The sequence below is a fragment of the Chinchilla lanigera genome, unplaced genomic scaffold (assembly GCF_000276665.1).
Source record: "Chinchilla lanigera isolate Chin_1 unplaced genomic scaffold, ChiLan1.0 scaffold00066, whole genome shotgun sequence".
Lineage (NCBI taxonomy): Eukaryota > Metazoa > Chordata > Mammalia > Rodentia > Chinchillidae > Chinchilla > Chinchilla lanigera.
Genome location: NW_004955467.1, coordinates 6,519,857 through 6,545,735, shown reverse-complemented (window position 1 = coordinate 6,545,735; position 25,879 = coordinate 6,519,857). Strand labels below are relative to the sequence as shown.

General features: G+C 40.2%; 1 protein-coding gene across 1 annotated transcript; it reads right to left on the bottom strand.

Moving 5' to 3' along the window:
* Positions 1-10,414: 10,414 nt before the first annotated feature.
* Positions 10,415-25,863, bottom strand: LOC102030058 (protein SCO1 homolog, mitochondrial). The gene is made up of 6 exons (XM_005399357.2): positions 25,583-25,863; positions 24,226-24,316; positions 21,407-21,604; positions 20,640-20,732; positions 17,305-17,420; positions 10,415-12,129 (listed from the first exon to the last, which is right to left on the bottom strand). The coding sequence occupies exons 1-6, from the start codon at positions 25,844-25,846 to the stop codon at positions 11,983-11,985; spliced, it is 909 nt and encodes a 302-aa protein (XP_005399414.1). The 5' UTR covers positions 25,847-25,863; the 3' UTR covers positions 10,415-11,982.
* Between the last annotated feature and the right edge of the window lie 16 nt (positions 25,864-25,879).

Below are 25,879 nucleotides of genomic sequence, written 5' to 3'. Positions count from 1 at the left end.
ATGGGGAAACTATGACTCAGCAGGGAGTGTCTGCTGGGGTTGCAGGCTGTGGACTGACCTTGGCTTCCTTGCTCCGAGCACAGTACACCACGCTGTCCACTGCTCCAACAGGGACTGATTCATAGTAGCATCTTTTAGGGTTATGAGAGAAATACTTTTGCCCTGTATAAATTAAAATGTCTTAAATATTTGTGCAGTGGTTTCTTTTCCTGCAAGAAAAGGAGTTGAACTGAATGACCTCTTAAGTCTTTTCCAGCTCTAATATCTTCTGATTTTTAATTTAAGGCACAAGAGAGAGACACTTGGGCACAGCATTTCTTTATTTTCAAGGCCTATGTTTGTGCTGAAGGCAGGTGAAGAGGAAGCTGGGTTCTCCATCCCTAGGTGTGGATGTCTGCGACAGCACATCTCCAAGGCCATTTCCTTCCTAGATTTCCCATACTGTGGATGAGGAGCTGAGTCCTGCCACCACTCTTCTCACCAGTCAGAAGTAACTAAGTACACAGAGTAACAGTGAAATCCAACATCTCAGTTTTATGGCCACAGAAGACTAAATCGAGGTAGCTCTGCTGTTTTCTGAATCTCTACAGACATCTTTAATGGATCATAGCAGGCATAGCCTGAGATTGGTCATAACTTCATAATGCCATTTAGCACTGTATTGTAGGAATCAACTAAAACTTGATTAAAGTAAACATGGGAATAAACTGGTACTTGACTAATTTTTCATCATAGTAACACTTACAAAAAAGGTCATGTTTACTTATTAGGCAGTTTTAGAAAATAGACACTTAAAAATAAAAAAAAAATCATTCATGAACGTACTGTTATTAACCATTGCTAATATCTTGGTGTGTACTTTTTATGTTTATAAAAATGGAATCAAGCTTTGCAGCTTACTCATTCACTTAAAATATATACTGATTATCTTCCCAGATCATTAAATATTAGTTAACAGCTCAATTTTAATGATTCCATGGTACTCCGTTTGTGAATTTATCTGCAGTAGTTGTGTATCTCATAGGTCCCTATTTTTGGGCATCTATGTTGTTCTAAATTATGTACTATTTCCATCTTCTACTATTAAAGTGTTTCAGCAAATAACTTTGCATATTTATAGTTCTTTCTGTGGATAATGCATAGAAGTAGAATGGTTGGCCTGCTATATGTTGACAAATTACCATTCTAGATGGCCACCACACTTTATCTACCAGTTTGACATGTGGATCAGTTTCCCCATGTCTTTATCCTTAGTGGGTAACTTCCTTCATTTTTAGTGTTTGTGAACATAAGACATTAACTCGTTTTAAAATTGCACTATTAAGGCCGGGCATGGTGGCGCATGCCTGTAATCCCTGCACTCGGGAGCGGGGGCAAGAGGATCATTGCAAGTTTGAGACCAGCCTGGGCTACAAAGTGAGCTCAAGGCCAGTCTGAACTGCATAGCGAGACTCTGTCTCAAAAAGATAAAATAAAATAAAACAAAATAAAATAAAATAAAATAAAATTGCACTATTGATCACCAGTAATGCTAATTATTTTTTCATATGGTTTTTATCTACCTGATATTCTTCTCTAACTTGTTTTTCTTTCTTTCTTTTTCTTTCTTTCTTTCTTTCTTTCTTTCTTTCTTTCTTTCTTTCTTTCTTTCTTTCTTTCTCTTTTCTTTTTTTTTTGGTACTAGGAATCGAACTCAGGACCTTGCACTTGACAGGCAGGTGCTTGTGCTGCTGAGCTATAACCCTGGCCACAGATATTCTTTTCTAAACTGGTTATTTATGTTCTTTGCCCAGCATTTTCAGGTATTCATTGTTTATTTCTTATGAATCTATAAACATTAATTATATGCTGTTCTAAAAAATAATCTATCTAATCTTAAGTCCAGCTGTAACTTTACACTTTTTGCTTTGATGTCAGTTTTACAAAAGCTTTCCTATGACTTCAGTCTGGGTTTGATGGTGGCAAGAAACAGAGCATGGTTCAGAAGCTGCGGAGAGAGGCGGAGGAAGGGCACCTTAAGAATGGTATAGACTGGATTTGAAACTGTAATTGCAGGCTCAGGAGTTCTATAGCAGCAGCTTGCAAAGCCAGCAGCACACACAGCAAGGTGTGAGGAAAATACTAGTCCTTTAGTGCATTTAGATGACCAAATATACATACGACTGTACAAAAATACATACTTTCAGTTTATAGAACAATAAAATGAATACCAGTGGGTGTGTGTTGTCCTTGGCAACTACTTGCTAAATACATCTGTGCAGCATAAACATTTGTAATTTATAAGTAAATTAGCATACATATGTTGGAGGCTGCATGTCAGTTGTAATTTTAAAAACTGAAGACTGCTTCTCAAGAAACCTCTCTTTCTTTTAGGTCTCTGCTTATCTCCATCTTACTGCCTCTCCTTTCCAGCAGGCATCTTGGCCGACAGGCTCACATGCATCGCTTCAGTGAGCACCCTGGCTTGTCCTTGTCACCTGTCCTGGTTCTGCGCCTCTTCATTATGGCCTCCTTGTTTCAACTTCCTTGCTGCTCAGCTCTGGTCGTTTCCTGTTCACCTTGCAGAGACAGGACCTGGTGGTTCAGCCTGGGAGCCAGCCAGCTCTGGGTTTCAGTGGGTGTGATCATCTGGTCCAGTACGTGGATGTGGCCCCTCAGCAACGGGTATGAGTGGGCTGCTTCTCTGAGGAGTGCAGGCAGGGCATGGGCTATGACACTGAGGCAGATCTACCTCTAGACAGTGTAGCTGTTTCCATGTATGTCCTGCTAAGGGGTTTTTGTTATATTTTAAAAGTTCAAATATTTTATCCACCTGGAGTTCATTTTAATGTAAGATATAGAATTAGAGTTTAACTTTTTATTAATCAGTCACAATGCTAATTATTAACAATCTTCACCAGTATACTACATTTGTTGCTTAATAAAACTTTACATAACATTGATCTGTTCCCATACTCTTATTTCCAATTTGTTTTTCCTGTTAAATGCTAACAACTACACTTCTACATTATGGCTTAGTAACACACATTAATACAGATAAAGCAAGTCCTTCTTTCTTGCCCATGTTCCCACTAATTTCCTTTATTTCTCCTTTCCTATAACCATTTTTCACATTCACTATTCCAGATTGATTTTAGAATCTTTCAGTTGAGCTCCCAAAATATGCCACTGCAGGTTTGTAAATAAAGATTTACTGTGGCACAAGTTAAAATTCACCCCTAAAGTTTACAGTTGGGTGAGTTCTATCATACGTGTTCAGTTGTATAGCACCCGCTGAAATCAAGACATAGATCATGTTTACCATAGACCATGTCTTTAAACTTCCTTGTACCACTGGCAACCATTTGCCAATGCAATATTTGTTAGGTAAATGGAGGCATGAGGCAACCCAGAGACCAATGCTGTGGGAAACATTTACCTACATCCAGGCAGGCTGACACCAGAGTGATATCAACAGCTATCTGGAGGGCAAACTGAGTATATATAGTATTTTTGGATGGGGTTGGAATTTCCAAGAGTCTGGATGAAGTGTTTGAAGTCAAACCGCATGGACCTTGAGTGAGGTGTGTGGATAGAATTTGGTGCCAGGAAGATTTTCCTAATGTATTTATTGCCCTTACTTCTTGTTTACCAAGGGCAACCTATTGTTTTCCATTGTTTACAGAGGAAGACATGGGGCCTCTCAGGTCTCTCTCAGGTAGGGCCTGGCAATATTACTGAAATTGTGCTGAACATTTAAGTAGGAGAAAATTAACATATTGATATTACTGTGTCTTATCAGGAAACAAGGCTGCTTTACTCATCAGCATCTAAAATTTTCTCCAAAATTTTATAGTTTTCTTATGGATACTAAATAATTCTTAGATTTCTTACAAATTGTGTGATTACTGTAGATTTAGTAATATTTTCATTATATTTACCATAAAGCTATCACAGTCTATAGTATATTTGTTGATTTTTGTGTATTTATGGGTGGATGCTCTTAAGATACATGAAACACTCAAAAGCAGAGTGTTGGGGCAGAATATTTAAACACTATGCTAGCTTTTGTGTATGTCCTGTGTGGTTATTTGCATCCCCAGGTACTCTGTAAGGACTGGCTCTGTCTATATACATCCTTAGTACTGCACAGCCTGACACAAGTGCTCCAAAGTATGGGCTGAACCAGTCATCACGGAATGACCGCCTCCCCTCTTGTCCAGGATGGGGTTTTGAATGGATGGGGGTACTTCCCCACTTATTAGATAGAAGCTGACTCACAGGCCCTCTTGCATTCCACATTAAGGGCTTGACTGTTCCAGTTCAGAAAGGAATGTAAACCTTTCAGGGCACCAAGGTCCCAATTTCTTCTACAACAAAGTGTCTTACCAAGGCTTAGCTGACGTGGACACTTACAGATTTGTCTGTTTTATTTAATTATATGAGAGGTTCTCAATAGCTTGACTGATCTAGGTCTGACATAGACCAAATGGTCCTCAGCCTGGTTTATTTGGTGTTTCAAAAGGCCTAAATGGAAACACTGATTGAGGCCTCACAGGCTAACGAAACTATCTCTTTCCTTTTTGCTGGAATTAGATCAACTCAACAGAGAAATTCAATGTATGGTACTGAAGTTCCTGCAAAGAGTGACAGACGTCGGTGATTTTTTTAAATGAGGTGATAAAATAACGATCAGAAATGGATTATGTTGATTTGAAATACTCTTCAAATTGTTTTATGGAAACAAAATGAATTAGGGAGCTTCCTGGTGGAGATATTACTTTATTCTTTACTTTTCTCATTTTCTATCAGGGAAAAAGTAGCAGGCTCAGTGGTACTGGCAGAAAAACCAATGTGCCTCAGAACTATCTGGAGAACTTTTTAAAATCCAGATTCGGATTGGGGTTGTCATCAGATGGGGTCTGATAAGGTTCCGCAAAGAGATGGGGACCTCAACTTACCTCATCCACAGGGTAGGTTTTATGTGTGCTGATTTGTGTCACAGAAACATTACAGGACACACCAGTGAGGGACATGAGAAAGGTGCACTGGGCAGAATGAAGGAGTACACGCTCAGATAGAGTGTGGGTCCTCAACAGAGAGGCATGCTATGGATCTGGGCTGGGGTTTTATGTAGTCTTAATGTCAGTCTGTCCTGAGAAAGATCTTCATGCTGCCCTCAGCAAACAAGAATTGACAGCCATAAAGAAATGTAGGACTGGACCTGCAGTCTCCCGGACACTAGAGTGCCCAGCAGTGTCTACACTCCTGCACTGATCGTTCTTGCAGCTTTGACTTCAAGCATTCCATACAGATTCTTTGGGACTATGACCTCCAACCCAGACCCTATATATACTCAGCCTCCCCTCCAGGTATTTGCTGACTATCACTCTGACTTCAGCCTGCCCGTATGTAGACGGAATCAAATCCAGTCTTTCACACAGTCTCCATCTTGGGATGCTTCCCCACACACCATTAACAAACGCTTGAGAACATCTTCAAAATGGCTGATCTAGTCGGGCCACCCACTTGGTGGATTAGGTTAGAATGCAAGCCATCTGCATGTGTTTCAAACTAGGAGATCTGCTGCCCACTTAATGGTGCTGCTTCCTTGAGCATGGCGGTTTGTGGCAGGAGGAGCAGTTTACAGGTTAAAGGCACAGGCCCCAATTGTGTCTTTAAGACCCTTAGGGATAAAAATATTGGATTGTGTTTCCTGGAAGGGAAAAAGCTTTGTAAACCTGGGTAACTTTTGTGTCTTGAAGCTACAGTTTTTTCTTAAAAAATACAATTTATGTATGGTTTTCAGCTGGAAATGGTGGCACATGCCTATAATCATAGCACGCTGGGAAGCTGAGGCAGAGGAATCACAACTTGAAGACCCACCTGGGCAAGTTAGTAAGACCCTGTTTACAAAAAAGTAAAAAGTTTTAAAAAAGAAAAGGGGGGATGGGGCTGAGGACATAGCTCAGCGGCATAAGCGCCTGCCTGGCAAGTGCAACGTCCCGAGTTCAATTCCTGGTACCGAAAAAGAAATACAATAATGTAAAATCCATTTAAAAAAAAAAAAGGGGGTGGGTATATAGCTCAGTGGCAGAACACCCCTGGGTTTGATCCCCAGAACTACATACATACAGATTTTCTTATCTCCTTACTGCCTGTTTCTTATTCTACCTCAGGGACATCTGGAATGGAGCCAAAGACTGCGCATCCCAGTTAAGTGACCAAGCAGGTCGACCCAGACTGTAGAGGAAATTCTAATACCAACTTCCCTAAACTTGCAGAGTAGTCCTATGTGGCCCTTTCCCTCCACACAATAAGGGCACACTAGCTGGTTCCAGGCAGCCCTAATACTGGAATGGCAGAACGACCTCTAGGTCAACCTCTGTGCCCAGACCATGTGGGGCTAAGGCTAAGTGCACTTTCTCTGTAGGACCAGGAGACTCACACTTGCATCTGCAAAGTGCAGCCTTGGCATTTTACCCTCACCAAATGCAGAACGGCTCACGGTCTGCCAACTGCACACCCGCCAAGGAATCCTTCGGATGGCCCAAGTGTAAGGGCAGTTTTCTGGCTTACACCAGAAGGGACTCAAAAGGCACAAGAGTCACTGGAGGGGTCTCACAGCTTGACTGACAATTAGCAGCAGCTACTCAGTCCAGCAGCCAGTGAGAAAGGTGCTTGCTCTCTTCCGTTTGTTCCTGCTTAGTTTCCTGGGGCCCTGGAAGCCTTGAAATGCCTCTGCGCAAACTTCTCTACCTCTCAAAGCTGTACTAGTTAGCCGCTGTCTGCTGCCTGAGGTGGGACTACTGGAACTGCTGATTTCCTGTACCTTTAAGTGGGATAAGAAAGACAGTGCATACTGTGCTTCAGTCATACCTGCCCTGACTGCCCACATCACACCCAGCCTCTCTGCCTCTCATTCCGCTGGCTTGGTTAAAGTTTGCAGAGTCCTACCTTCTATGCAATTCTTCTCAGTCTCTTTCTTACTGAGTATCCTGCTTTTGGCATTAGCTTGTTATCACTCTGTTTATCTAAAACAGGAGGTTGGGAGATTGTCTACCTCTCTGCCTCTCATTCTGCTGGCTTGGTTAAAGTTTGCAGAGTCCTACCTTCTATGCAATTCCTCTCAGTCTCTTTCTTACTGAGTATCCTGCTTTTGGCATTAGCTTGTTATCACTCTATCTAAAGCAGGCTGGTGAGTGTATCACTGCCTCCACACATCACAGACCTGTGTTCTTTCAAGGCTGTCGTTCACAGGAACTCTTCCCATTTTTGGAGGTATAGACTGTTTAAAATGAGATGCATAAATCTTAAATTTACTGCAGGGTGTGGTGGTGCACGCCTGTCATCCTAGCACTCGGGAGGCTGAGGGAGGAGGATCCTTGCAAGTTCAAGACTAGCCTGGGCAACAAAGTGAGCTCAAGGCTGGCCTGAACTGAGACACCGGCTCAAAAAGACAAATAATGATAATCTTAAGTTTACAGTTTGACTTTTAGATATGCAAGTCATGTAGATTAAGCTACAGAACATTTCCATCACTCTAGAAGACTCCCTTGCACCCTTTTCAATCAGTAACCATCCAGATTCCTGCCAGAGCAAAGCACAATTCTGACTTTAATCCCCATACAATGGTCTTTCCTGTTCTAGCATTTTACTTCCTCCTGAAACAATTCTTTGTTTTACAAATTAAACACAAGTAGGTTGGTCTTTCTAATCTGGTCAACCTGATTATTACCATCCCTACACTTGAGAATGAAACAGGAGGTTGGGAGATTGTCTGTCATTCCCCCCACCCCAGGTCCTTGCAATGGGAGCAAATATGGACATAAAGTATTGTACAAACATGGACAGAACACACACCTTAATGGCAAAGTGTCATGGCTCCTGGAATGCAAAAGACCAGATAATAAAGCCAACTTCTATTTGATTTTAAACAAAATAAAAACAAACAACACCCCCCCGCCATGCCCAAACGGGTTTTCCTGCACGATAATGGGACTGCAGTTATGTTTTTAAGTCAGAGTTGGCTAGAACAGGGCTGGGAGCAGGCAGAGGTGTAAATGACAAAGATCAGCCACTGGGCTAGTAAATACTGAAGCTTAGTGCATCGAATTCTAATGAACAGTGAGTAGACTCTTCTACTCTTTGAATATGTTGGAAAATTTCCACAGTACAGAGAAAAGAAATTTCTAATTCTGCTCCAATTAAGTATGCACATAAAGGTTCCCACAAAACTGTATAATGGGGTTGGGGTTACTGACATCAGCATGCTCAACCTCCCAGTGACCTAAGGAGGAGTCCTGGGGCCAGTGGAGGTCAGGCTCTGGCTCTTGCTCAGGCTTCCCTCAACACTTAAGAGACCTGAAGTTCCTGCCACAAACCACAGAGCCCTGTGGAAGGCGGCTAGGGCCACTTCTCTGACCTCATCCCGGAGCTCTCCCTGACTCGCTGTGCTCTATCACATCAGGCTGGCGTCCCCGATGTTCCTGGAGCGCGCACCCCAAGCACACTGCTGTGTGGGCTTTGCACTGCCTGCAGCTTCTGCCTGCAAGAACCCCCATGTCCTCACCAGTCTGTTTTGCCAGTAGTCACCTCCTGAAGGAACTCTGTCTTAATCTGTTCTCTGTTGCTAGTAACACAATACCACAGACTGGGGAATGCTCCGTGAGGAGACCCACGAAACACCAAACAGCAGTTCCTTCGGAGTGGGGGTCTGGGACAGGGGAGACAAGGGACTTGGGCTCAACCTGTCACGTTTAATTTTTTTCTTCAGGAAATGCGTTTGTGACTTTCTGGTCCAGTACACAATTTAGAAATGCTGAGAGCTGAAATGTATCTAAATATTGTTTCCTGGGAGGGGAACAGTGGTGATTTAAATTTTTTTCCTTCAACTTTCTGTATGCTCCAAAATTTTTCTATAGAGGATGCTATAATTGTTGAAGAATGCACAATCTTTAAAATACATCTTAAAGATAAACAGAAAATAAAGAAGTGTTATTAGGAAGACCTGACTAAACAAGTTTTTACAATTCATTAATAACAGGAATAAGCACCCTTAGCATCATAAAATAATTCATAAATAAGAATATAACTCACCAATATGAAGTATAACTGAATGGATGAAAAATGCTTCGTAAGTGACTTTTTAAAGAGGACTCACTTCCACACACATACACATTGAAATTGTGCAAGAGGTAAAAAAAGAAAACAGTTGTTTTGGAGATTGCGGTTCAAGTATTAATTTCTTAACCTTATATTTAAAAATATAACAAGAGATTTAAGAACATATGCAGATGCACTTATAATTTCAAGTCATTCCATTGGGTTCCTGTTAGCCTCCTAACTCAGGTGGGTGTTTTACTGGTATCCAGTAAATCTCTTGAACCCACAGCATCAGCTGCTCCGTCAACAGCCACTTGCATGGCTTTGATGCCTCTTGCACTGAGGATTCTTACAACTTTCAAACAAATAGCATTTAAAATATTAATTCCATTGAAGTAAAAACTCTAACCTATTCAGATCTGTGACATTTGACCGAATGGCCGACCTGACTGACTTCCCAGGACACAGTCACAAGGTTGTCCCTGTCCCATGGAAGCCCCAGATATGAATGGGTTCACACGGTCACCCACAGAAATCCCATAGCAGAGCAAAGAGCAGGGACCAGAACAGAAATCGAGACTCAGGTTTTACACCAATAATCTAGGCGTGTCTCTCCATGGAAGGACCTTTTTTGGAGGCCCCAGCCCTCCCTCTAAGCCTTTAAGCTTGGCACTGGAATGAAGAGCAAGAGACATTTCTTAAAAAGCTGCCGTTCCCTTTCTGGACCATTACACAAGCTCCAACCTGCAACAGCTGAGAATGAAGACTGCATTTTATCCGAGAGCAAACTTGCTGCTAAGTGATCCACACAAATGTGCGGCTTAAAACAGACCAGCTTTTATAATGTTTGACATTTTAGACCTTTAATCCTTCTTGTCAGACGAAACTAGTCCTTTATTAAGTTCCTTACTTTCTTGATAAGGTTCCTGAGAAAGCTGTTACAAACCAGCTACTTACAGGGTGAACTGAATCTTACAGTTGTTTAAGGAATATTATATTGGTTTGCTAGGGCTGCCTTAACAATACATTGCAGACAGTGGTTTATAGAACATTTATTTTCTCAAGGTTCTGGAGCTTGTAAGTCCAAGGTCAAGGTGACAGCTGAGTTGGTTTTTCTGAAGGCTTCTCGAGACCTGTGGATCTGTTTTCATGTGGTCCTCTCATTGTGTTTGTTTTCTTATTCTCCTGACATCAGTAATACTGGCTTGGGAAGGGCCTATCGTAAGGGCTCCATTTTAATTTACTTAGCTCCTTACACACTTTATATCCAAATATAGCCATATACTGGAGTTAGGAGTTTGACATAAGAATTATGGAGACATGATTCAGCTTTAGGTTTTTCTCTTCTCTTTAATACACATACAGTGGCACTTTGGTTCATAAGTACACTTGTTTATGAATAATTTGGTTCAAAAACAAGCATTTGGCAAAATTTTGTTTCTGTTTGTGAACTCTGCCATTAGGTGACAAACACAATCATGGCCATCTTTCTTTCATGAACACGAACATGGGCATTTTCCCCAGAATTGTGGGCCTAATTAAGTTTGTGAACTGAGGTACCAGTGTATTAACATTTAAGTGTTGAGAATCTAAAAAGCAAAAGAGGCCTATATAATGTGCATGTGAAAATATAACTGATGTGCAAAAACAATCCATTTTCCAAATAGGTCTTTTAGTTGGTTGCATTTTAGGACTTACTGAGACTTTAGGAGACCTTCTTCAAGTGGAAAAAAGGTGATAGTGAAACCCAGGTAAACTAGTCAAACCTAGCAAAGTAAAACTTAGAAAAATCCATTCTGTTGTGTGCCAATCATTTTTTTTGAACAGTTGACTGACACACCAAAGGGTGGCTCAAGTTATTTCTCCATGAAAGTTTTTCCAGGAGCGATCCCCAGATCACCAGCACCCGAGTCGCCATAGATACCAGTCTGGAATGCAGGTCTCTGAATCTTACCCAAGACTGGGCAGCTCTGGGCCTGGCAGTCTGTATGTAGTGAGTACCCATCTGCCCATCCACATGAGTCTGTGGGTCTCTGTGTTGTGTGCTATGGACTGCCATCTCCACACCCACTCTTTGCCAGGAGAGAAGTCATGCTTGTCCAAGCTGCAAATCTGAACACACCTTTACTTTACATGGAGTACAATCTGGTAAATACAGAAAAATATTCTGCTGCATATTTTCATGATCAGTTCTCTTATTTTCATTTGGTACATCACTGAAAAGCTGGCAGATCATTCAGCTAAAAAAACAAAAAACAAAAAAAACACAAAACGATTCATAGAGGAATCAAACTAATGTTTTTCTCCAAACAATAATTCTTCCTCTTTACTGGTCCAATCCACATCTGCTGATGGGGGAATGAAATGCAACTGGACAGTGATGCTGGTTGTCAAGGAAGACTAAACTTTTGCTTTCAAATATAGAGATTAACTTTGAATAGCAGATGGTCGATGGTTATTAGCCACAAAGAACTCAAGATGAGGAAGGCAAGAGCACTGTGGAAATTACATTCTTTTCTGTAAAATTCAGCTTTACAAACTGTATAAGCAAGGGCCCAAGCCTCTGACAAGATGCAATGCTGCTCAGAGGGCCCTGTTCCCAGGAAGACCTGGACCACAAGCCTTTCCCTGCTGTGGTGCGGTGAGGTACACTCTCTACTGGCCTCACTTTAACTTGGTCCTCTGGACTCACGGTGGCTACTTAGAAGACTGGATGCAATCTGCAGAGTTCCAAGAATCTTGGCTGAACCAAGATAGGGTAGTATCTTGTCTAAAATACACATGTGCTCATGGTAGGAAGGCCGTTCTTTACGTTGCATGATATATATCAGCTCTTATGGGAGATGAAGCTTCCATCCTCTTTGGCAAGAGACCACTGTACCAGCAAGGCGGCTCTGGTTAGCTCTTCTTCACATGTGCCTTCATGTGAGCCCGCATGTGCGCAGCGATGGAGCCAGCTATTTCTCCATTCCTCTTGTTCTGGCCAAAGTAGTCTACAAACTCACCATCGGGTCCAAGCAAGTACATTATTATGGTATGGTCCACCTGCACAGACAGGGGAGAAGGTGTGACAAGAAGATCACCAAAATAAGCTGCTTATTTTACTGCATAAATGCTGCAGGATAAGAGAACTTTTTTTTTATGAACACCTAAGTAACCATTATAGCACCTAGTATTTACAGGTCTCTGCTTATTGTAGTAAGTTCACAGCAACGGAGTGCCTAAAATCTTTTGTGTTCCAGAAATTTGCACCAGCTATTGCTTATAATATCAGCTAGCACCTGTAATTCTTTGGTTCAATCTTAACATACTCAGGCATGAAGTCTCTGGAAGAAGAATTCACCTTCTAGGATATGGTTGCTGCAGGCCTTCATAAAACCATCAGTGCTTGTGGAACAGCACACTTTGAGTAAAAACCTTATTCAACCCTTATTCACAGTATAAAGAGATGTCGCATGAACTTAAACTGCTTCTGAAAAATTACTTTCTCTAGTAAGTTCTTGGGTGTAGTCTTGTATGTTTCAGGAAGAAGTGGTTCTCATTCCTTTATTGCCTAACTTCTGCTTATCATGTTTTACATGAAGCCAGAAAGGTAACCTACCACTAGTTCAATTCTGTAATCTACAAATCCTAACACAATATTCAGCCCTGATGTTAGTAATTCAAACACAAATGGGAAGATGTGTTTTTCTCCCCTAAGAATCCTATCTGAAGCAAATCACCTGGAAATGCCTCAGGAGCCATAAATGGTATACTCCCGAGGAGTCCTCTTCAATCTATCATCGATTTTTCTGACAAAGTTCTTAAAACATTCCCAGCTCTAACTTAAGTCTAGATCAGTCATCAATCTTTTTAGTTAGTTGCTTCCACAAAACTCAGTTTTAAAGGAGCCGATCTGGCACTGTAAATCCCAGGAATTTATTGCAGTCTTGAGTGCTATTTGGCAAGACAGGAAGAAAGAAAGGAATGTGATCACACATACCAAACTGGAGACACTCCCCTAAATATAACCGGACACACATTATATGTCTGTGAGGTTATTACTTTATATATACACATTCATAAGGAGATAGCAAATGGAAAGAGCCACTTGCCTACCCCACAAGGAAAGAATGCCACTGAGAGAGCTCCAACAGCTGGTGAATTCATGTGTTATGAAAGGATTTACTGCAGAAGCAAGATGGGGCTTGACATTCTCAACACACTTGATACAGAAATCAGGATTAAGTCTCCAGTGCGCCTTTCTAGGGTTACTCTGCAGTTTGTGCCTATTTCTGTCATTTTTTCTGTCTCTTCCTTTAAAAGCAGATTTGTAGTATGTGGAACTTATTTTCTGAATACAAATTGCCTTTTTATACATAAATAGCAACCTATCCAAATCTAGCAAACTTGTGAGTGGCCGCTTCTTATTATTCATGGGGGTGGGGACAGAGCAAATTGGGATTCGTTCTACTTTGCAGACATTCAGAGTTTGAGTAGCTCTTAGTACAGAAGAGTGAAACAAGCAATTAGTAGCACATCCTTTCATGTGTCTTCTCATACCTGGGACAGGTATTGCACAGGCTGGGGTGTGCAAATTATATAACCAGTGAGCGTCAGCTTGGGCCTTAAATCTCTGTCATTTCAAAATTACAATCTCCTCATCATGTTGTAATGTATATGTTTCTAATGTATAACCTTAAAAAAAAATTTTATTGTTTGAAATGGTAAATACATGCACAAACAAAATCCAATAAATTTATTTATTTATTTATTTATTTATTTTTTTTTTTTTTGGGTTTTTCTCCGGTACCGGGAACCGAACTCACGACCTTGCGCTTGCCAGGCAAGCGCTTTGTCGCTGAGCTAAATCCCCAGCCCCTCCAATAAATTTATACACTGAAAATCTTCCTATGCTGGACTCCCAGAGTACCTCAGTTATTCGCAGAGGGAACCACTGTATTTTTCAAGAGATATGTTCTGCATTTACTATTAAATGTATATATCCACTACTACCTATTTATTTTTATACACAAGTAACTTGTTATAATTTCTTTCTTATTTAACTATTTTATACACACACACACACACATACACATATATACAATCTTCTCAATCAGTGCAGGTATAATAGCTTTTCAAAGAATAACTGCAGGGGGCATGGTGTCACATGCTTATAATCCTAGCACTCTTGGAGGCTGAGGGAGGAGGATCACAGATTGAAGCCAGCCTGGGACAACTTAGTGACTTAGAGTCTCATAAAAAAAAAAAATAAAAATGGCTGGTGATGTATGTTAGTTCAGTCTGAAGGCCCTAGGTTCAATCCCCAGTAACGCAAAAACAAACCAACAGCAACAATAAAAGCCTTATTCCAAATTCCCTCCAACTGTGTTTCCTACTTTTCTAGTTTTGACAATAGGTTTTCAAACTTTCAGACCATATCTTAAGTAATGGGTGAAAACTGGCATCCTATTAAACTCACATTCCTTTTATTATGAAACAGCAGCTTGTTTGAAAGCCAGTCATATTCTTTTTTCAAAAGTATTTTCTAATTACTACTGTAAATTTTTGTACTGTAATTGTGTACAATACAGTAAGATGCAGATTTAGATTTCTAAGGAACCTCAAATGTTTGGCATGCTGTTTACACACACTATTAGTCTGCAGATTCTGTCTAAAAACCCTAAAAGTTTACCTCTTGTTGCTGTTATCTGATTATAAAAATCTCATTCAGTTAAAACTCAAGGTTAATCTTTAAGGCATGCCATCACTTCTCACAGGTCCCTAAACCTTATGCAGAAGTTCTCAGACCATCTTGTACATGAAAATCTGTAGCTCCAAGGTACAAATTCATACTACTGCGTGGGGGCTGGGGATTTAGCTCAGCGGCAAAGTGCCTGCCTGGCAAGCACAAGGTCGTGAGTTCAGTTCCCCGTACCGGAGAAAAACCAAAAAAAAAAAACAAAAACAAAAACATACTACTGCGTGCCTAAGAAACTTGAGAGTGTCTCCCCCTACTGGTTGAGTTCACAAACGTATAGCAGTGAATTCACTTTTATCTAAAGGTCAAATTCTTATGGCAGTTGACCAGTTATTATCTCAAACTAGGATGTATTCTGGAGGGTCAAAGAAGCCTCCGTAAGCCTTGCATATTTTCATTTTAATTTTTAGGATTAAAAAAAATGAATACCCATAGTCTGCACTATTTGTGCTATGGATACAAATTTCAGGGCCCAAATCTGTGTTTGGTTTGTTTATGGCCTCATTGCTACTTGGCTGAAAACTACTATTTTATAGGTAGATCCAATGAAAATGATGTTTTTACTGCATCAAAGGCCAGCCCGTCAAGACTGCACAATCAAAGATTCCAAAGTATTTAAAAAGGAAGAGAAAACTGTGGAGGGGCAGCTGGTAGTGTAGTTGGGCATGACACAAAACCTGTTCCTGGGAGCAGTGTTATGGTTTCAGCAAAGTATCTTATCACTTTAACTGAATGTTTTAAATTCGGGTTTTATAAGCTGTGTGGTTTTATTTCTAACTACAGAGTCATGAGCCGTCCACAAGACTAAACAGTACTCACCAGTTTAGTATTGGTAAGTATTTGCACAACTCAACAAAAATCTGTTAAGGCTGAAGTCAGACTGATGTGCTCCTCCTGCCATTGCCAGTTAAACTCCAGACCAGTTCACGGAACTTGTAGAAAAGTACCGAAGTTGGAAAAGTCCTTCACTTGCTCACAGCTCCCTCTCCCGGCCCTTGCTCCCCTCTGCTCTTCCTGCTTCTTACACTGCCAGTGCAGCAAGAGGAAACCACAGCAGGGTCTGTCCATATTCTTTAAAATTAGGACTTAAAAGAAAAATCTGCATTTTTCTCTTGTCTTTTTATCCCATGATCCAAGTTTCCCTAATGCCATCAGGCACCAGACACAGGAGGTATGACTACTGTGTGTGTTTAATTAGGGGCCAGAAGCCTGCTTTTAATTTAGTCTGCAGGGTACGCAAGCACACAATGTGCTCTGGGTTCAAAAGTGATGGAGAAGCCACAGTGGGCAGCAGAGATAAAGTACCACAATGAGATGTCGCCTCTGCGTATTGCTCTAGGGATAAACTGATGGATCAGTGATTCAGGATCCTAGCCATGCTTCTTTCCACGAAACCAGCTTTTCAGCTGGAAAGGCTATGATTAATCACTTTGCCCAATTAATCTTACAGGAAAAGCAGAGTATGATGATTGAAAAAATTCTGTTATACTACCACAATACAGTACCAAATTTTAATATGATAGGAAAAACTGTCCATACTAAAAGAGGGGCAGTGCTCAGGCCCTTTGTGGCCACATCATGAAAATACTGCTAAGAAAAGGACACAGTAACTTGGGTATCAGTTTAAGACTTCTGGGACAGCGCTGACGAACATGAAGAGAGCTCTCAACGCAAGAGATACAGAGAAACAACGTAACAGAATTTCTGTTCATATTAAAAAGCATACAGTAGAGCAAACTGTGCAAGGCATGTAGTTGATATGCAAGTAAACCTTATAGAAAGTCTACTTTCTGATAGCTTACATCTCTTCTTGTGCTTCAGAATTCTCACTCAACCTACAAGTGCAATTCCCCATTGCCTAGAACTGCTTCGTAAAAGGAGGATATTCTTGTACCTCTTCATTGAGGACACAAGGATCACCAATACAATGCTTTTAACCACCTAACCGTTTATGTCAGTATCACTAGGGCAGTGCATTTGCTTACGTGCTGACTATACTGAGCACTGCTCGAGCAGGTGTCATTTCAACCAGTTGATTCTTGTATTGAAAACATTTGATAAAATTGTTGGTTTTATATTTTCTGTTCTATTACTTTAAAACAATTAGTGAAAAAATACCCAATTTTGATCATCCTGTACTTAAATAATTGGACTGGTAAGTAGTTAAGATGAAGCTAAAACAAGCCTTTTCTTCACATGATGGCTCCTTTATTTCCAATATGGTACCCACATAGTGATTTTACAGTGCCTCAAATTTTATGCACCACTAGAAAAGAAGTCCAGGCAATTAAATTATGAGCAGTAAAGATAAACAATCATCTTTTAAAACAATGCTTGTTTTCTTTCCAATATCCAAAATTCCCAAGGAATCTGTAGTCATCTCAAATGGTCTCCTATCTGAGTAGCGGACCTTTTAAAACTGTATGAGTATCTGGGATCTGGCAGTCAGCCCATGAGGGAAAAGCTAGGCATTTACTTACTATGTAGTCTTCATCTTCATCCTTGGGGCCAGGGCTGTAATACACCCTGTAAGCTCTGGCCACTTGATCAATCTCTTCTTTTGTGCCAGTCAAGCCAATCAGTTTAGGAGAAAATTCTAAATAAAAAATGAGAAAGACAAAGAGAAATGAGAAGCAAGCAAAATAGCCATTTCTACCTCAAAAAAGCAACACCTATTATAAAGCAGTCCTAGTGGTACTTTTTTCCTGAGTTCTCAAACAGTTCTTTATGATTCAAACGAAAAGAAATTCACATACAACAAATGAAAATTCTCCTTTGTAATAGACTGTATGTCAATCTTTTTATGACTAGTAAAGTTCTGGATAGAATACATTTTATTTTTTTAAATCCCATTTTTAATTAGTTTTACAAATACAAGTAGTTGAGATACAATCAAGTTTAAAACTATTATCATGAATTAAGCACTATAGATTTTTCACTGCATCATGCAGAAAAAGTATGCCTCACAATTATGACCGTATCACAGCACACCAAAATATCTGCACCTTATTTTCTAGCAAATAATCTCAATACAGACACAGCATCAGGTTCTATTTTTACTTCTGATAAGGAGCTGAACAATTACTCGTCATCATTCCAAAACAAGTTATAACGAAGTTCAGGGCTAAGGGTAAATCACTCCTAGGATGCACGTGCTGTTAAGTCGCTGGGATGTACAAAAGTGGCTCAGTGGAAATCACTTAAAAAACTGGATTCATCAGGTTACTAAAACAACAGCTCAACATTTAACAGCACCTCCTTCTTACAAAGTATAGGAGCCCTTGTTCCTTGACTAATTCATTTTAAACTGGGTACTAAATTATTTAGGTACTCAGAAAAGCAGCCTGGCTTGTCTTTCTTCTACTCACTTGAGTAAATAATAAGGGTGAATGAAGCCTTAGTTAGCTACATTTTCAAACATTTTTTAATTGAACTGCTGAAACTGCAGTATTTTCCTAAACACTAACTTAAAATTTTTAACTTTTCCACGTAAAAAATGAAATTAGTAATACATATGCATGCTTTTGAAGAAAATTACTATAAGGTTTTGGCCTTTCAATTAGGTATGGCAAATTTAAATGTCTACTCATTTGGTAATATTATGGTTTAATTAATATGTGATAAAAATAACTGCAAACATAACACATTTAAATGTATTACCCAATGAGTACATTTACACAAGCTGCTTTTTACTGCTTTTTGAAAAAACTTTGTTGTTGCTCAAATTTCTGACAAACTTACAAATTGTGGGCACAAATTTATACTTAAATACATAAATAAAACTATAAATTTAAAGAGAAACCACAACCCTTGTAACCCTGTGTTAGGCAAAGATTTCTTATATATTAAACAAAAAGCACTATAAATAAAAAAATAAGCCAATATATTTGGACTTAAGCCCTTAAAATGTGGGGAAAAGACGTGAGTAGACACTTCATCAAGGACATACAGATGACAAGATAGCGAAGATGCGCAGTGTTGATATTTATCACAGAAATTACTGAAATCAAAATGAAACAGCATTAAAAGCCTACTAGAGTGCCAAATATCAAGTATGGTCAGGATGTACAGAAACTGGGACTCTCAACACTGCTGGCCAAGAATGCACAACCCTCTTGGAAAACAGTTCGTCAGTTTCTTCCTAAGTGAAACATACACTAGGTGACCCAGCCACTCCACAGGTAGGTGTGTACTCAGGAGAAATGAAAGCATGTGACCACACAAAGATTTGAACACAGAATGCCATACGCCAATAGCCAAAAACTGGAAAAACCCCCAATGTCTATTAATGGGCTAGTACTCAGGAACACAAATGAACAGGCCATGATACACGCTACAACACCAGTGATGTTCAAAATAATTTTTTTTAAAAGTACATACTGTGTAATTCCATTCACGTAAAATTGTGGAATGCAAACTAGCTTACTTTGACAAAAGCAGTTTAATGGTTGCCAGGAGATGGAAAGTAGAGAAGGGAATTGGGGTGTAGGATTAGAAAGGTAAGAAAAGCCAGGCATGGTAGCCCATGCCTGTAATCCCAGCTCACAAGGGTCAGGATCATGAGTTTGGTTTGAGACTAGCTTGAACCACGCAGTGAGACCCTGTCTTAAAAAAAGTTTTCCTCCTTCTTCTTCTTCTTCCCTCCTTTCCCCCTCCCTCCCCTCCGCTCTCCTTCCCTCCCCCTCTTTCTCCTCCCTCTTCCAAGGCTGGGAAATGACCCTAGGACCTCAAGTATGCTAGACAAGTGCTCCACCACTGAGCTACAGTCCTGGTGGTGACATGTTGATTTTCTTGACTGTGGTGGTTGTTTCACAGGTACATACTCACATACAAGGTAACAAATTGCACATTTAACAAATGTACTTTTTATTGTACAGCAATTATACCTCAACATATCTGTTAAAAATAACAAAATACACAATAGGCCCTTCACAAAACAAATGTTAAAATAATCTCAAAATTCTACAGGATATGCATTTGAATGTGTCATAAAAGGAGGCATTAGTTTTTCTGACCAGTAATTAAATCAATTTCACCATAATTTAAATTCAAATTGCTGATTTTTAAGCACCTACACTAAAGAGGATTGAGTTTACAGAAAGTAAACTTGCCTAACCTCACAGATAAAGTAGAACTTGAGCATTCATCCTCAATTCTACTACAATTTATAGCCTATAAAACTACTTAGATTTTAATCTGCCTGTAGAGATAACTGAATTAAAAATTTCACATTAAAAATTATGAAGGTAGGGCCTGGGGATTTAGCTCAGCGGCAAAAGCGCCTGCCTGGCAAGTGTAAGGTCGTGAGTTCGGTTCCCGGTACCGGAGAAAAACCAAAAAAAAAAAAAAAAAAATTATGAAGGTGTTTTTGTGACAGTACACGTTCTGGACTTACAAACACATCAGTTCAAAATTCATCTAGTAATTCATCTTCAATCTGCCAATGTATACATTTTCAGAATGTGTGTTTCTCCTAATTTTACTAGAAGAGAATGAGGTACAGGTCTGGAATTAGAAGCAGTATGTCCTTACTCTTAATTCAAGGCTCTGTTAGTTGACCTGAAGTTCAAGTTTAAATCCTGCCTCTGTGATAAAACAAAAGAGTACTGAACAAAGAATTGAGAAAACATTTTCTCATTTACGTACTGATTAGCCATAGCCCAAACTCCGAGCGCCCTGTTTATTTGCCTATAAAATCAGTCCATCTGTCCTATTTCAAAAGGGATTACATGGTTCAAATGAGATGATATTTCAAAAACTGCAAAAGCTAAACAGATGTAAAATATGTAAAAGTATGTAAAGATGTAAAATATACCTTTCACATAGTTTGCAACAGCTTCTTTTGTGTCCCTTTCAGGATCAATGGTGATGAAAAGAGGAGTTAAATTTGGGAGAGTTGGAATGCTATCTGAAAGAAAATTTCAGTTAGTATTCGTACTGTAAGGGAAAAAACAAAATCAGCAATGGCAGGAGAGGTATTAAGTGCTACACTGCGGTGTTAAGGCAACACAGGGAAATCTAGCATTTCAGTGGAGAGGACAGGAATGGGTAGAACCAGATATATAACCCTGTGAAGTACTTATGCTGGAATGTAAGTGTTACCCTGGTTATATTCTCTAATCCAATCTAATCCAGTATCTATAGTTTATTCTCCACCATAGCTCAAGGACAAGGTAAACCAACTAAAAGGACTGAATATTCCGAAACACTTTAAGATTGTTTAAATTGGCACTAATAAAAATATTGCACCACTGACTACATACCATTGTAGATTTCCTAATCTAACTATCACTGGGAAAAAAGGCAATGGGAAGACCACAATAAAGAAAGAGACACAAAAGCAACATTTAGTGAGACTCTGCCCGTACTGATGTTTTTCAAGTGATCTAACATTAAATATCGAAATAAGCTTTCTTTGGTGGAGAGTCAGGTCACACAACCAAAGCAACAAACAAGCTGAATGCTGAGATTTTATATTTTTACAGACCAAATAATTATATCCCCCAAAATAACACAAGAATGTAAAAATGTAGAAACATTAAGTAAAAATAAATAGTGGAGAGTTAGTAATGGCTTTCTTACCTATTTCATCCACAACTTGAATCATTTTTTCCAGTTCTTCTGGACAGATATCAGGGCAATGAGTGAAACCAAAATAGATCAATACCCACTGACCCAGGTAGTCCTTGTTAGTTTTGGGCTCTCCAGTATGGGTTGTTAGGGAAAATGGGCCCCCAAGTAAAGGCTTCCCAATGCTTCGATGCCGCTCCTTCTCCAGCCCTTAAAGAGACACCAAAAATGTTATCTGAAGCACAGGAATTTGAATATCTGACACATGATCAGCGTTATTCTAGTAACTGTGTGGGTAGGGCACAAAATGTGGAAGTAGTTTCAGGTTTCAAGAAATCTTTTCAGAAAAACTAAAATAATAAAACGAATCCAAATTAAATACTATGGCATGCAGAAGCACCATAAGGAAGTACTAAAACCACTTCTTCCTCTTCCAGAACAATTTAATCCTAAGCCATTAGGTGTGGCTGTGTTGAGAGTAGGGCAAGGGTCACAGGGACCCAGAGCAGATGTCTGAGCCCAAGTCACATTACAGTGGTGGCTGCTAGGGGGAGCATGGGGCTGAGTGGGCAGTGGTGATGGGACCTCATTTACATAGAGAGGATTGATTTTTAAAAAAGGAAAATATAGGTAAGCGAGTTACAAATGGAAAACGAGTCAAAACTATGGGCAGGGAGAGAACTACACTGATCCTTGTAATACTACAAAGAAATCAAAGGTACTAGTCTAAGTTTATGATATCAATTTCAACAAAGTACAGACTCACCAACCAAAAGGAAACAGACTTTTGGAGAAATGACTAACAGCACGACAAAAGGATAAGATGAGCCTGGACCCTCCTGTGGCAGAAGTAAGGAAGGACTACAAGAATACTGGAGATGTCAAAAAGAAAAAAGCCTGACTGAACAGACTCCCACTAGCTCACTCAAAATAGAGAACAGTGTATCACAATCATTATATATATAGGAAACCATGAGTTCTTACTGACACAGAGAAATGAATAAATTCAGTGTTTAATGGAAACAACACGTGCAAACAAAATGTGAAAATACCTATCACAAAATACATGTAAGACCGACTTTCAAGGAGACAAGGCTGATAGATATCGTAATCAAATGATCAAACTGAACATTATCCATAATGGGACAAAGCGAAACCATGAGGCACTTGACTAGATCCAATGAGGACACAACATTGCTTTGTTGATATTTCTGCCAAACCAGCATGACTTCAATCTAGGAGGAAACATCAGACCAAGCCACACCCAAGGATATTCTACAGAATAACCAGCTTGTAATCTTTAAAGTTGTCAAGGTCACAAAAGTAAGGTAACCTCTGGGAAACCATTACAACTGATGGAGACTAAAGAGACAGCTAGGAATAAGGTGTGATTCTAGGATAAAAGATGTGACGGCCAGGTGAGGTGGCCCATGCCTGTAATCGTAGCACTCAGGAGGCTGAAGCAGTAGGACTGCTGTGAATGTGAGGCCAGCCTGGGGTACACAGTGCCAGTCTGATCTGCACATAGCGAGACCCTGACTCAAAAGAAAAAAAAAAAGACTTGCAAAACAGGAAGATTAAACTTGAGATTCAAGTTAATCTGTTAATGTTCTGATTTCGATGGTTATATTGTGATTATACTGGAGACTGTCCTTGTTTGCAGAAAATAGACCATGCTTTTACTGTGTACTGGAGACAGTGAGGCATCATGTCACCAAATGCTCTCAGACAATTAAGGAACACTTTGAAGATTGTCTCATAGTAAACTTTTATAATAAAACAAGTATTATTGTGGGTAAAATTCCAAACTAAAGTCAAAAGAAGCTTGTATAGTTTGAAATTATTTTTCTAGCGTCTAAATTTTTTGTCTGTATGTGAAACTAAAGAAACTTGCTAATTAAAATATGACCATCATACTAATGTTTGTTATATAAGAGTCCCTTTGTTATACCAACAGCAGTACAGAACCTATTTTACTAAAATTTTAAAGCCTAGAACTATCACTCTAGATCTGAATATTACCCTTTGAATATAATGCCATCAGAAGAGACTATACATAATCAAATTAAATTTAAGTAGTATCTGAAAGATTTATCTGAAACTTCCTACCTTAAAAGTCCTGGAATAAACACTAACATATTAAATTCCTTCTTTCCCCCCGCCTCTGGACCTTTCAAGATGCTATGTTAGAGCTAGCTCTCTTTAACCATGGTCAGCTTCTGGCCTTTCCCTCTGCAGATGTCCACTGGTGTGTAGGATCTATTCATGTTCTTCTCCATGCCTGACCCCTGGGAAGCCTTCTCAGTTATGAAGATTGGGCCTTCCTTTGGCCCTCAAGCACCAGTTTCCTCTGGCCTCACGGAATCTCATCTAGCGAAACCCTTTACTTTTGAGTCCGTTTTTCTATCATGTGCACCTCAAGTATGGGACAGCATCTCAGCCATTTTTGCATCCTCTACATTTCATACTACATTTGAATTTCACATTCAAATCCACAATACATCTTTTAACATCATTAATGGTATCCTGGATTGGATCCTGGAAAAGCAAAAGACACTGATGAAACAATATGTGCAATCATTATAAACTCTACTTTTAGTTAGAGTTTTGTACAAACTTTCTCAGTTTTGCTCAATGTGCCATGATTATATAAGATGATAACATTATGGGAATCTGGGTGAAAGCTACACTGGGGGAATTTTTAAACTGTCTTTACAACTGTTCTGTACATCTAAAACTATTTCAAGAGTTGAAAAACCACCACAAAAAAGGGTGCTGGTACATGGCCAGGACAGGTTTTACTCAGACATGAGTAGATGACATCTACTTACTTTCTGTCTTTTCCTTCTTAAAGTACTTCATTCCAGCCAGTAAAGCCCCTCCAATAGCAAATGTGATTGCTAAAGACTTCCAGGAAACAGGCTACTGGGGCAAGGAGTTCAAAAATAAAAATATCAGTAAGATGAAAACATTTAACCACGATAAATTTCTTATAGTTTTTAATATACACACACAGGCCATGATTTTATTCAAAATGCAGAATGTGTCAAATTAGCCTGGGATGAGAAAGTGCTGAACGTTTCTGAGGAGGAGGTTTGTACAGGGGCTTTGCATATATACAAGGACATGGGGACTTCCTTATTTTGGGACTTGAATAAAAAGAAGTAACTTGATTACTTGTTTAATTTCTTGTTCAGAGGGAAAATCAACACAAAGAACCACAAGTACCATGACTGTTACTATGTGCAACCCGGGTTCCAACTTTTTATTTAAAAATCAATTAAAGTTCCCCATCGTGGCTCATGCCTGTAATCCCAGCAGTATGGGAGGCTGAGGCAGAAGGACTGAAAGTTCATAGCCAGCCTGGGAGATTTAAATTTTAAAAGCGGGTGGGTGTGAGGTTTGCTGGGGATTTAGCCCTAAGTTCAAGCCCCAGTACTGCACAATCAATCAGTTACCAGCTTGTGCTGACACTGAGAATATACTCATAAAACTAATAGGGCCGTTAGCCTAACTCTGGCTTCCAGAAGTATTAACCAAAGTAGAAAGGAGGTCTAAAAGCGGGGCTTCATACAAACTGCATCAAGTTACTTCTTTTTATTCAAGTCCCAAAATAAGGAAGATGTCTGTCACCTAGGCCTAACTCACTAACCTTGCCCTAGCTCTGCAAACCTACTTGTTTTACCTGTCACTAAGGAGTAGTAGTTTTAAGTTCTTTTGGGGTCAGAATTAAAACCTGAGAAAATCGCAAGAAAGAGGCATATCCACAAGCAAACAAGCTCCTCCTTTTGTTTCAATTTCAAGGTCTTCATGGGAACTCCTGAAGAGGAATTCAACTGACAGAAATTTTCAAGTGCTCTGACTCTTCAATCATGGTAAACTTAAGGCTGAGGTCGTTAAGAAAATCGGAAACTTATTTTATTGGCAAGAGAGTTGAACTAAAATGCAAACCCGACTGTCTAGCGACACACAGAGGGTGTAGCTTCTTAAGTTCGCTCTCGGAGCACCGGGGCTACCGGGAAACCAGGGAGATGAGGATGGGACTCCAGGACCCGGGTAAGCCGACCGAGGCGAGGTCACTTTGAGGCAAGGCCGAGGAGCTTCTGAGGTTAGCACCCAGTGGACGGAAAGGCCACTGGGATGGGACAGCCGTGCCGAGCACTGCAAGGACTCCAGGTAGACACTCACCCCAGGTTTCGAGGGGTGCGAGGGGTCTCTGTGACCCTTAGGCTCGGGCCCTGATGACTCCGGGGGTGGCGGCAGCCCTGTGCTGAAGGTCCGGCTTCCCCGGCAAGCGCCAGGGCTCCCCGAGACCCGCCGCACCTCTTCCTGCCGCGCACAGAACTGCCTCAGCAAGACCTTCGCAGTCCTGTCCGCTGGGCTCCAAAGCCAGAGTCCGCGAGGAAGGATCCGCCAAACCTGGCCGCCCGGAGCCCGCATCAACGCAGCCATGAGCCCCAGCAGACCGCTTCCGCTTAGACCCGC

Bases quoted from the DNA above. Each gene is read 5' to 3' on its own strand.
- LOC102030058 (XM_005399357.2), bottom strand. From the start codon at position 25,846: ATGGCTGCGTTGATGCGGGCTCCGGGCGGCCAGGTTTGGCGGATCCTT. The intron at 20,733-21,406 runs GTAAGAAAGCCA...ATTTTCTTTCAG, and splicing joins TCAAGTTGTGGATGAAATAG to ATAGCATTCCAACTCTCCCA. The intron at 17,421-20,639 runs GTATATTTTACA...TTTTTTATTTAG, and splicing joins TGTTGCAAACTATGTGAAAG to AATTTTCTCCTAAACTGATT.